The sequence below is a fragment of the Neomonachus schauinslandi genome, chromosome 8 (genome assembly GCF_002201575.2).
Source record: "Neomonachus schauinslandi chromosome 8, ASM220157v2, whole genome shotgun sequence".
Taxonomy (NCBI): Eukaryota; Metazoa; Chordata; class Mammalia; order Carnivora; family Phocidae; genus Neomonachus; species Neomonachus schauinslandi.
Window position 1 is genome coordinate 68,484,881 of NC_058410.1, and position 13,651 is coordinate 68,498,531.

At 37.3% G+C, this 13,651-nt stretch overlaps 1 protein-coding gene and 1 pseudogene across 1 annotated transcript; one reads left to right on the top strand and one right to left on the bottom strand.

Moving 5' to 3' along the window:
* Positions 1 to 6,584: 6,584 nt before the first annotated feature.
* Positions 6,585 to 8,402, bottom strand: LOC110583235 (26S proteasome regulatory subunit 4-like). Its single transcript, XM_021693288.1, has 2 exons — positions 7,085 to 8,402; positions 6,585 to 6,864 (listed from the first exon to the last, which is right to left on the bottom strand). Exons 1-2 carry the CDS (start codon positions 8,379 to 8,381, stop codon positions 6,839 to 6,841), a joined length of 1,323 nt encoding a protein of 440 aa, XP_021548963.1. The 5' UTR covers positions 8,382 to 8,402; the 3' UTR covers positions 6,585 to 6,838.
* Positions 8,403 to 8,592: 190 nt separating this feature from the next.
* On the top strand, positions 8,593 to 9,344 carry LOC110583560 (annotated as a pseudogene).
* Positions 9,345 to 13,651: the final 4,307 nt, after the last annotated feature.

Consider the following 13,651-nt stretch of genomic DNA (forward strand, 5'->3'; position numbering starts at 1 on the left):
CTCTGGGGTTGTTGTTGCCATTTTAGTATTTTGTTCTCTCATTCATCTATTCTTCTCTGGACAGAATGACAAGACAGAAAAACTCACCTCAAAAAAGAGAACAAGAGGCAGTACTGACTACCAGGGACCTAATCAGTATGGATATAAGTAACATGTCAGAACTAGAGTTCAGAATAATGATTATAAATATACTAGCTGGACTTGAAAAGAGCATAGAAGACCCTAGAGAATCCCTCTCTGGAGAAATAAAAGAACTAAAATCTAATCAAGTCAAAATCAAGAAGGCTATTAATGAGATGCAATAAAAAATGGAGGCTCAAACTGCTAGGAGAAATGAAGCAAAAGAGAGAATCAGTGATAATAGAAGACAAAATGATGGAGAATAAAGAAGCTGAGAAAAAGAGAGATAAACAACTACAGGGTAATGAGGGAAGAATTAGAGAGATAATTAATATCATAAAGCAAAACAATACTAGAATAATTGGGATCCCAGAAGAAGAGGAAAGAGAATGGGGGGAGGGGGGTATATTGGAGCAAATTATAGCTGAGAACTTCCCTAATCTGGGGAAGGAAACAGCCATTCAACTCCAGGAGGCACAGAGAACACCCCTCAAAAATCAATAAAAACAGGTCAACACCTTGACATATAATAGTGAAGCTTGCAAATCTCAGAGACAGAGAAAATCCTGAAAGCAGCTTGGGACAAGAGGTCTGTAACATACAAGGGTAGCAACATTAGAAACATTAGAAACATATAAGGTAGAAACATACAAGGGTAGCAGGCTATCCACAGAGATCTGGCAGGGCAGAAAGGACTAGCATGATATATTCAGAGTGCTACATGAGAAAAATATGCAGCCAAGAATACTTTATACAGCAAGGCTATCATTCAAAATAGATGGAGAGATATAAAATTGCCAGGACAAACAGAAACTAAAAGAATTTGTGATCACTAAACCATCCCTGCAAGAAATATTAAATATTAAAGCGAAGAGAGAGCCCAAAAGTAACATAGAGCAGAAAGGAACAGACACAATATACAGAAACAGTCACTTTACAGGTAATACAATGGCACTAAATTCATATCTTTCATTAGTTACTCTGAATATAAATGGGCTAAATGCCCCAATCAAAAGACACAGGGATCAGATTGGATAAAAAAAGCAAGACCCATTGATATGTTGTCTGCAAGAGTCTCATTTTAACCCAAAGATACCTCCAGATTGAAAGTAAGGGGGTGCAAAACAATTTATCATCCTGATGGACATCAAAAGAAAGCTGGAGTACCAATCCTTCTATCAGACAAATTAGATTTTATTTATTTATTTATTTTTATTTTTTTAATTATTATGTTATGTTAATCACCATACATTACACCATTAGTTTTTGATGTAGTGTTCCATGATTCATTGTTCGCATATAACACCCAGTGCTCCATGCAGAACATGCCCTCTTTAATACCCATCACCAAGCTAACCCATCCCCCCACCCCCTCCCCTCTAGAATCCTCAGTTTGTTTCTCAGAGTCCATAGTCTCTCATGGTTCTTCTCTCCCTCCGATTTCCCCCCCCCTTCATTCTTCCCCTCCTGCTATCTTCTTTTTCTTTTTCTTTTTTTAAACATATAATGTATTATTTGTTTCAGAGGTACAGGTCTGTGATTCAACAGTCTTACACAATTCACTGTGCTCACCATAGCACATACCCTCCCCAATGTCTTTCACCCAGCCACCCCATCCCTCCCACCCCTCACCACTCCAGCAACCCTCAGTTTGTTTCCTGAGATTAAGAATTCCTCATATCAGTGAGGTCATATGATACAGATCTTTCTCTGCTACCAATCCTTCTATCAGACAAATTAGATTTTTAACCAAAGACTGTGATAAGAGATGAGGAAGGACACTATGTCATAATTAAAGGGTCTATCCAACAAGAAGATCTAACAATTGTAAATATTTATGCCCCTAACATGGGAGCAGCCAATTATATAAACCAATTAAAAACAAAATTAAAGAAACACATTGATAATAATACAATAATAGTAGGGGGTTTTAACACTCCACTCACTGCAATGGACAGATCACCTAAGCAGAAGATAAACAAGAAAATAAGGGCTTTGAATGACACACTGGACCAGATGGACTTCACAGATATATTCAGAACATTCCATCCCAAAGCAACAGAATACATAGTCTTCTCAGGTGAACATGGAACATTCTCCAAAATGGATCACATACTGGGTCACAAATCAGGTCTCAACTGATACCAAAAGATTGGGATCATTCCCTATGTATTTTCAAACCACAAAGCTTTGAAACTTGAATTCAATCACAAGAAATTTGGAAAGAAGTCAAATACATGGAGGTTAAAGAGCATCCTAATAAAGAATGAATGGGTCAACCAGGAAATTAAAGAAGAATTTTAAAAATTCATGGAAACAAATGAAAATGAAAACACAACTGTTCAAAACCTTTGGGATTCAGCAAAGGTTCCTAAGAGGGAAGTATATAACAATACAAGCCTTTCTCAAGAAACAAGAAAGATCTCAAATACACAACCTAACCTTACACCTAAAGGAGCTGGAGGAAGAACAACAAATAAAGCCTAAACCCAACAAGAGAAGATAATTAATAAATATTAGAGTAGAAAGCAATGAAATAGAAACAAAAGAACAGTAGAAAAGATCAATGAACTAGAAGCTGGTTCTTTGAAAAAATAAATAAGATCAATATACCTCTGGCTAGACTTATCAAAAAGAAAAGAGCAAAGACCCAAATAAATAAAATCATGAATGAAAGAGGAGAGATCACAACCAACACCAAAGAAATACAAACAATTATAAGAACATATTATCAGCAATTACATACCAACAAATTAGGCAATCTGGAAGAAATGATGCATTCCTAGAAACATATAAACTACCAAAACTGAAACAGGAAGAAATAGAAAACCTGAACAGACCCATAACCAGCAAGGAAATTGAAGCAGTAATCAAAAATCTCCCAGGGCGCCTGGGTGGCTCAGTTGGTTGAGCGACTGCCTTCGGCTCAGGTCATGGTCCTGGAGTCCTGGGATCGAGTCCCACATCGGGCTCCCGGCTCAGTGGGGAGCCTGCTTCTCCCTCGGACCCTCTCCCCTCTCATGCTGTTTCTCTCTCTCTCTCTCTCTCTCTCTCAAATAAATAAATAAATAAAATCTTTTAAAAAAAAAATCTCCCAACAAACAAGAGTCCAGGGCAGGATGGCTTCCCAGGGGAATTCTACCAAACATTTAAAGAAGAACTAATACCTATTCTTCTGAAACTGTTTCAAAAAATAGCAATGGAAGGAAAACTTCCAAACTCTATGAAGCCAGCATTACCTTGATCCTAAAACCAGACAAAGATCCAACCAAAAAGGAGAATATCCCTGAGGAACATGGATGCAAAAATTCTCACCAAAATACTAGTCAATAGGATCCAACAGTACATTAAAAGGATTATTTACCCTGACCAAGTGGGATTTTATTCCTGGACTGTAAGGGTGTTTCAACATGTGCAAATCAATCAATGTGATACACCACATTAATAAAAGAAAGGACAAGAACCATATGATCCTCTCAAAAGATGCAGAAAAAGCAGTTGACAAAGTACAGCATCCTTTCTTGATTAAAACTCTTCACAGTGTAGGGATAGAGGGAACATACCTCAGTATCATAAAAGCCATCTATGAAAAGCCCACAGCGAATATCATTCTCAATGGGGAAAAACTGAGAGCTTTTTCCCTAAGGTCAGGAACATGACAGGGATGTCCACTCTCACCACTGTTGTTCATCATAGTACTACAAGTCCTAGCCTCAGCAATCAGACAACAAAAAGAAATAAAAGGCATCCAAATTGGCAAAGACTAAGTCAAACTCACTCTTCAGAGATGACATGATACTCTATGTGGAAAACCCAAAGACTCCACCCCAGAATTGCTAGAACTTATACAGGAATTCAGTAAAGTGGCAGGATATAAAATCAATGCACAGAAATCAGTTGCATTTCTATACACTAACAATGAGACAAAAGAAAGAGAAATTAAAGAGTCAATCCCACTTACAATTGCCCCCAAAACCATAAGATACCTAGGAATAAAACTAACCAAAGAGGCAAAGGATCTGTACTTACAAAACTATAGAACACTCATGAAAAAAATTGAGGAAGACATGAAGAAATGGAAAAACGTTCCATGCTCATGGATTGGAAGAATAAATATTGTTAAAATATCTATGCTACCTAGAGCAATCTATATATTCACTGCAATACCTATCAAAATACCATCAACTTTTTTCACAGAGCTGGAACAAACAATCCTAAAATTTGTATGGAACCAGAAAAGACTCCAAATAGCCAAAGGAAGGTTGAAAAAGAAAACCAAAGCTGGTAGCATCACAAACCCAGACTTGAAGTTCTGTTACAAAGCTGTAATCATCAAGACAGTATGGTACTGGCATAAAAACAGACACATAGATCAATGGCACAGAACAGAGAACCCAGAAATGGACCCTCAATTCTATGGTCAACTAATCTTCGACAAAGCAGGAAAGAATATCCAATGGAAAAGACATTCTCTTCAACAAATGGTGTTGGGAAAATTGGACAGCCACATGCAGAAGAACGAAACTGGACCATTTTCTTACACCATGCACAAAAATAGATTCAAAATGGATGAAAGACCTCAATGTGAGACAGGAATCCATCAAAATTCTAGAGGAGAAACAGGAAGTAACCTCTTCGATCTCGGCCACAGCAACTTCTTGCTTGACATGTCTCCAAAGGCAAGGGAAATAAAGGCAAAAATGAACTACTGGGACTTCATCAAGATAAAAAGCTTTTGCACAGCAAAGGAAAGAGTCAACCAAACCAAGACAACTGACAGAATGGGAGAAGATATTTGCAAATGACATATCAGATAAAGGGCTAGTATCCAAAATCTATAAAGAAGTTATCAAACTCAATACCCAAAGAACAAATAATCCAATCAAGAACTGGGCAGAACACATGAACAGACATTTCTCCAAAGAAGACATCCAAATGGACAACATGAAAAAGTGCTCAACATCACTCATCATCAGGGAAATATAAATCGAAACTACAATGAGATACCACCTCTTACCAGTCAGAATGGCTAAAATGAACAAGTCAGAAAACAAGAGATGTTGGCTGGTGAGCATGCAGAGAAAGAGGAACCCTCTTACACTGCTGGTGGGAATGCAAGCTGATGCAGCTATTCAGAAAATAGCGTGGAGGTTTCTTAGGGAGTTAAAAATAGAGCTACCCTATTACCCAGCAATTGCACTACTGGGTATATACCCCAAAGATACAAATGTAGTGAACGGAAGGGGCACCTGTTTATAGCCGCAGTGTCCACAGTAGCCATACTATGGGAGGTGCACAGATATCTGTTGACAGATGAATGGATAAAGAAGACGTGGTATTTATATACAATGGAATACTACTCGGCCATCAAAAATTTAAAAAGGAAATCTTGCCATTTGCAATAATGAGGATGGAACTAGAGGGTATGATGCTAAGTGAAATAAGTCAATAAGAGAAAGACAATTATCATATGATCTCAATCATATGTGGAATTTAAGAAACAAAATAGAGGATCAAATAGGAAGGGAGGGAAAAAGATAGGGGAGGAAGACTAGGAAGATATGCAATGGGTCAAAACAAGGAATAGGTAAACACCTTAACATTTTTACTATTGCCTTCATTTAAATAAATATGTTAGTTTTAACTATGAAGTATTTCAAACATATAGAAAACTACAGATAATAATACAGTTAACCCTTGAAACTTGGTAAAGAGTAACAACCCCTGCACAGTCAAAAATCCACGTATAACTTTTGAATCCCCCCAGACTTAACTACTTTAGCCTACTCTTGACCGGAAGCCTTACTGATAACATAAATAGTTGATTAACACATATTTTGCATGTTATATGTTTTATACACTGTATTCTTACAATAAAGTAAGCTAGAGAAAAGAAAATGTTATTAAGAAAATCATATGGAAGAGAAAATACACACAGTGCTATACTGTATTTATTGGAAAAAAAATCTGCATAAAGGTGGACCCACACAGTTCAAACTTGTGCTGTTCAAGGGTATAACAAAACACAAAACCCTTCCCCCACAATTTAACAAATGTTGATATTTGGCAATATTGGAATTTTTAAATTTTTTTTTAAATTTATTTGACAGAGAGAGAACTCAAGCATAAGCAGGGGGAGTGGCAGAGGGAGAGGGAGAAGCAGGCTCCCCACCAAGCAGGGAGCCCAATGCAGGCCTCGATCCCAGGACCCCCAGGATCATGATCTGAGCCAAAGGGATGCTTAACCAACTGAGCCACGCAGGCATGCCGATATATGGCAATATTTGCCTCAGATATTTACAAAATAAAATGTAGGAAATACAAATAAATAAAGACACAAATAAGGTGTTAGAGATACCATTCCTTATCTCACTAGGAGAATCACAGATGCTGACATGTACCCTTCCAGTCCATTTTTTTTAACTGTTAGAGTTTACTAAATTCTGTTTAATTTATTCATTTCCTTATTCTTTTTTTTTTTTTTTTTTTTTTTTGAGAAGGAGCACGCTTTATTGGGGACAGAGCACTGCACGTGACCAACAGATGACTGCAGCCTCGGGGGCATCCTACACATCACCCTCAAAAAGGTACACAGGAGGTTTTGCTAATAAGAAAGATCAACTGGAACATGGGTTCCTCTGGGCAACTTCCCCAACCTCCCATCCCTTCAAGGGGTCAGGACAATCCTGATCATTTCCTTGAAGGCAGCTGTGGTCCGCTAGAGATACAGTCCTTCAGGGGTGCCTTCTTGTTTTTTGTTTTTGTTTTTTTTTTTAAAGATTTTATTTATTTATTTGAGAGAGAGAGTGAGAGAGAGAGAGAGCACAAGAGGGGGGAGCGGGAGAGGGAGAAGCAGGCTCCCTGCCGAGCAGGGAGCCTGATGCGGGACTGGATCCAGGGACTCCAGGATCATGACCTGAGCCGAAGGCAGTTGCTTAACCAACTGAGCCACCCAGGCGCCCGCCTTCTTGTTTTTTATAAAGAACGTTTTCTTTAGATTTCTTGAAGTCTTCATTTGTTACTTTCATTCTACGTTCTCTCAAGGCCATCAGACCACCTTCTGTACAGATCGCCTTGGTGTCGGCACCCGAGAGGTCATCTTTAGCCATGATCAAGTCGTCCAGGGTCACGTCATCGGCCAGCGTCATCCTGCTTGTGTGGATCTGAAAGATGTGCTTCTTAGTCTTTTCGTCGGGCAGGGGGAACTCGATCCTCCTGTCAATGCGGCCTGGTCTGATAAGGGCCGGATCCAAAGTCTCTATTCGGTTTGTGGCCATAATAACTTTCACGTCACCCCTTGAATCAAATCCATCCAACTGGTTCAGCAGTTCCAGCATCGTTCGCTGAATTTCTCTCTCACCACCAGAATTTGAGTCATATCTTTTTGTTCCAATGGCATCAATTTCATCAATAAACACGATGGATGGTGCGTGTTCTTCTGCAACTCGAAACAATTCCCGAACGAGTTTGGGCCCATCACCTAGGTACTTCTGAATAAGTTCAGAGCCAACCACTCTCAAGAAAGTGGCTGAGGTTTGGTTTGCTACTGCTTTGGCTAATAAGGTTTTACCTGTGCCAGGTGGACCATAGAGAATGACCCCCTTTGGGGGCTTGATACCCATCTCTTCATAATATTCAGGATGAGTGAGAGGAAGCTCCACAGATTCCTTAATTTCCTGGATTTGGTTGTCCAACCCCCCGATATCAGCGTAGGTTTCCTGGGGCACCTTTTCTACCTTCATCACTGTGACCAAGGGATCTGTGTCATCCATGAGCACCCCTATGACAGCATGCACCTTGTGGTTGAGCAGGACGGAGCAGCCTGGTTCCAGCAGATCCTTGTCTACAAAGGAAAGAATGCTGACGTAGTGTTCTGAGCCCACAGATGTAGACACGATGGCATGATTGTCATCAATGATCTCTTCCAAGGTTCCTACTGACATTGGGGTCCCCCTCAGATCATCCACCTTAGATCTTTCCTCCTCTTGCTTTTCTTCTAAAGGCTTCATTTGTTCCTGATTTCTAATGAATTCTTCCTCCATGAGAAGATAATCTTTAATTCTCTCTAACTTTAATAATTTTAACCGGCACTGAGTGTGAGGTGTCACCAGTGGCAGTTTGCTGGCAGCATCTGGTCCCTTTGTTTTCTTCTTCTTTTTCCCCACTCTAGTTGGTACAGGAGGTTCATATTTCTTTTTCTTGTCCTTGTCATCCTTCTTGCCACCTCCAGGGCCATGACCACCACTCTGACTCTGACCCATCTTGCTTCGGCCGCTCGAACCACCCTCATTTCCTTATTCTTGAACAATTATGTTGCTTCCAATTTTTGCTAATACAACAAGGCTGCACTGACAGTTTTGAGAATGCCTTTTCATTTCAAAGTTCAACCACAATATGTAAATTAAAAGTAGAATTGCTATCTTGTAGTGTATACATATTTTCTTTCTTTTTTATTATTATGTTATGTTAGTCATGTGTATACACTTTTTCAAGTCCATACACCTTATTAAAGTACTCTCCAAAGTAGATGGGCCCAGACACAGCCATTGCAGTACACTGAGCTCTATAGAGATAGCACCAGCATAAGTGAGACCCAGACAGGCACTGGACGACTCTGTGCCTCACTGAGGAAAATAATTAAACACGGGCAGAGGAGATCTGAAGAAGCCAAGAGGCAAAATGTCATCATGTGCAAATTTGCCGAGAGAACAAGAAGAAGCACCCAGATGCTTCAGTCAACTTCTCAGAGTTTTCTATTAAGTGCTCAGAGAGGTGGAAGACCATGTCTGCTAAAGAGAAAGGAAAATTTGAAGACATGGCAAAGGTGGACAAGGAGAGAAAGAGAAAGAGAAAACTTATATCCCCCCTAGAGGGGAAACAAAAAAGTTGTTCAAGCATCCCAGTGCACCAGAGGCCCTCTTCGGCCTTTTTCTTGTTTTGTGCTGAGTATCACCCAAAAATCAGAGAACATCCTGGCCTATCCATTGGTGACATTGCAAAGAAATTGGGAGAGATGTGGGATAACACTGCTGCAGATGGCAAGCAGCCTTATGAAAAGAAGGCTGCCAAGCTGAAGGAAAAATATGCAAAGGATATTGTTGCATATCGAGCTAAAGTAAAGTCTGATGTGGCAAAAAAGGGACTTGTCAAGGCTGAAAAAAAGCAAGAAAAAGAAGGAAGAGGAGAAAGACAAGGAAGATGAAGATGAAGAAGATGATGAATAGTTGGTTCTAGCAGTTTTTTCTTCTCTATAAAGCATTTAACCCCCTTACACAACTCACTCATTTTAAAGAAAAAAATTGAAATGTAAAAACAAAATAAAACAAAAACAAAGTAGCTGCACCAATGTATCATAAGACCAGCAGTTTTTGAAAGTTCTTATGTTCTCATATTATTGCCAAAATATCATATGATCAGAGTTTTTAAGTTTTAGCAATCTACTTTTTATGAAATGTTGTCCCATTTCAAGTTTCATCACCTCTAATGATCAGTGAGAATTTGCAGCTTTTTATATATTTAATGGTCTTAAAATTTTCTTCTGTTAATTAACTCTCCATATCCTTTGTCACTTTCTATGGAAATAGTTCCCTTTTATTGCTTTTAGGGTTTTATTTAATATATATTTTGCTTATTAATCCTTTATTGCTTGCTTGGATTACAAATATTTTCACCCAGTAAGGGGTTTATCTTTTTTATTTTATGGCCTTTTCTGTACAGAACTTTTTTATTTTAAATAGCTAAAGTTATCAATCTTTTTAAGCTTTGTGCTTCTCGAGTCTTGTGGAAGAGTTCTTTTCCTAACTTCCAACATCATAGTAATTTTTGTTACTTTTTTACATTTTTCAATTTGTCTTTGTTTTTAATACATTTAGGATTTATTTTTGTGTATGGTGGGAGGTAGTCGTACAAATTTATTTTTCCTATATGATTAGTCAATTGTCTCACCATCATCTATTATTTTATCTTTCACCATTGACTTCCACTGTTAATTTTTCATATACACATATGGCTGTTTCTAGGCTCCCTGTTCTGTTTACACTGATATATTTTTGTATCCTTCTGCCAGTACAACACATTTTAATTACTGTATCTTTATAACAACTCTTAATAAATGATAGAGTAACTTCATTCTCCTTAATCTTCTTCCAATATTTTCTTTTAGTTATTCTTGGACCTTTAATTCATCCATAGAAATGTTTGACACAGCTTTGCAAGTTCTAAGAAGATTTAAGATTTAGGCTGAACTAGCTTTGCTTTACTAGATTATTTTGGGGAGAATCAAAATTTTAAAATATTGAGAGTTCCTGTCCAAAAACATGGTATTATTCTCTATTTATTTAGATCTTCATATATATTCCTCAATTATATTTTATAAATTTTTCTACAAAAGTCATATGTATATTATGTTAAATTTAATCTCACATATTTATAGTTTTGTGGCTAAGAGAATAGAGTATTTTATTATTTATTTATTTATTTATTTACTTTTAAGTAGGCTCCAAGCCCAGCATAGAGCCCAATGCAGGGCTTGAACTTCAACCCTAATATCAAGACCTGAGCTGAAATCAAGAGTCAGATGCTTAACTGACTGAACCACCCAGGCACCACATAGGATGTTCAAAATTACATTTCTAAACCAGTGTTTATAAACAGTTTTGTAGACAATATCCTTGATGAACTCTCTGATTACTTCTACTAATTTGTAAGTAGAATCTCTTAAATTTCTTATGTATATAATCACATCATCTGTGACACTGGCAATTTGGTTTCTTATTTTTCCTTTCCCCATATCTCTTATTTATTTTCCATGTCATATTGAGCTCGCTAGGACCTCCAGTACAATGCTAAATACAAGTGCTGAGAGCAGGCATCCTAAATTATTTCTGACTTTAAGAGAATGCTTTTAAATCATTCACCATTAAGTGTGAACTTCACATTAACTTTTACATAGACATCCATTTTTTTATTCAGTTTTTTAAGATTTGTTAACCTGAGATGAGCATATTTTTTCTCTGTTGATATATTAATGTGGTAAATTACATTAGATTTTATAAAGTTAAAACATCTCTGTAATCCTAGAATAAACCTTACTGGTATTTATTGAATTCTGAAAAGTTTTCAGTTGGTCTCTATTCAAATATTGTCTCTTTTCCCATTCTTTCTATTTTCTTTCTGGAAATATATAAAATCTCTATATTTATAGATGATATATTTATAGCTATATAGATATACATGTAGATGACATAGAAAGAAAAAGAAAGAGAATTGCTATTAGATGTATGTTGGATCACATAATTTGATTGCAGCTATTCTTTTGTACTTTCTTTTTAATATTTCATTCCCTATCTCTTTGCTACATCCTAGACAATTTCCTCAGGGCTATCTTTAAATTTTTTTTTTTTTCTTTTTTTTTTTTTTCTCTCTCTTCTTTCATTATCTCTTAATCAGAACCTAACCAGATATTTGATCCACCCACTTAAGTCTTAATTAATGACTACATTTTGTAATTTCTAAACATTTTATTTTTTTCAATCTACATCTAATATTCTTTTTTCATAGAGCCCTACTATTTCTTTATGGTTTTTATTACTTCCTTTAATACTTTGTTCATTTTAATCATTTTCAAATTATTTCTTTCTCTCATATTCTTGGGATGCTTATTTTTCTCTGTTAATATATTATTCAGGATCTACTCTGGAGACAGAAACCATATCAGTAATTTGAATAGAGACAATTTAATATAAATAATTATTAATTAGTAAAGGCAGTTAACAGTAAACCAGGATAAAAGAAGACTCTAAAGAATACACAAATAGCAAAAATAGGGAAGAGCTATTACCTCTAGAGTTGAGGTAGCTACCTAAGGAAGAAGCAACTTTGGGAAAGGACCCCAACCACCCCTACCCCCACCCCATCAAAGCTGAGATTCACACCTGGCCTTGGAGAGTGTGTAATTAGAGCCTACTGGGTGGCAGGGATTTCTGGGATCATATTGATCAGAGCTCTTTCACAGGAAAGACGCCAGATGCCCACTGAGATGCCAGCAACATTTGCTGGGATACCATAGACCAGAGCTGCTCTAATGGAAGCTGCCTGCTAGGGTATGGGCAGGTCTCAGATGGTATGTAGAAAACTGCACATTGGGGTGCAAAAGAAACTCAATGGAGAGTTAACTCTACTGGGTCTTCCACATACCATTGATAGCTGGGCCTTAGGAGGGAAAAAAAAAAGAGTCCAAAACTGGGAAGAAAAGCCTCATCCTCCACTATGCCTTGCAGGACCCCTCCAGCATTGCATCAGCTGACAAAGGGTCCAGTTCCATTATCAAAAATCAAGACGAGGTGGATTTGGGTCTGAGAATCAATAAGTTCACAACTAGCTGTCTTAGTCAAGTTCATTAACTCCTAATTTAATATAAACCCCATAACAGTTCTATGAAATCAACAATATCCCCATTGTACAGGAAAGAAAACTGAGGTTTACAGAAGTGAGGTAATTGTCTACAGCCATCCATCTAGTAAATAGTCAAAATAAGACTGGATTCTGATAATTTGATTCCAGAACCCTCTCTTAACCCACCGCACTTTGCCTTCAGATTCACCTGAGTAATGCCAATTAGGAAACTGTTACAGATGTCCTGCCCTGGGCTGAAAAGGCAGCAATGAGAATAACTAGGAGACATTTCAGAATAAGATTTGACACTTCTTAGACCAACTAAATGTAATAGTTACTCCAGGATTCCAGGATAATCTCAACTTCAAACGTTCTATCCTATGACCCATAAGGGCATTTGCATTTTACAGACATACGTTCAGAAAATAAGGCCCTTGTAAATCTAAGGTATACATAAAAGTCAAAAAATAAATCCTGAGAGTAGCATAAAACAAACTCTAGTATTCATCTAATATGATTTTACATAAGATTTATAGCCAATAATTAAGTTTATATGGAACAATAACACAAATACACATACACACACATGTATACACCCTCCAGTACAATATTCTTAGGTCTGAGTTTGTTTTTACATATGCTATAAATATTCTTAAGTTAGCTGAAAATAGAACATGTGCATAACTTTATATAAATGTGGACTCTTGTTCAAGTTGTTCTTTGCTTAGCTTTTCTCAGTCTTTTTTGGCTTTTAGTGTCAAAAGATCAATATACGATAATAAAAGTGACTGAGAGGGTGTCTAGAGTATAAATAAACTCCAATTAGACATCCTCTCAAATGCCTTTATTATTGTATATTGATCTTTTGACAGTAAAAGAGAGAACAAACTCAAGACATCACCCCTTCCGAGGTATCCACCTCCTAATCCCAAGAATTTGTGAGTATATCATGTTACATGGCAAGGGGGAATTAGGGTTCCAGATAGAATTAAGATGAGTACTCATCTACCTTGAGATGGGGAGATTATTCTGGATTACTCAGGTGAGCTCAATGTAATTACAAGGGCCCTTATAAGTAAAAGAGGGAGACAAGAGAGTCAGAGTCAGAGAGTTAACAATGTGAGAAAGACAAATTCTC

Excerpts from the sequence above, each read along its gene's own strand:
- LOC110583235 (XM_021693288.1), bottom strand. The coding sequence starts at position 8,381 with ATGGGTCAGAGTCAGAGTGGTGGTCATGGCCCTGGAGGTGGCAAGAAG. Across the intron at positions 6,865-7,084 it reads TCTTTATAAAAAACAAGAAG|GCACCCCTGAAGGACTGTAT; the intron begins GCGGGCGCCTGG and ends AAAAACAAGAAG.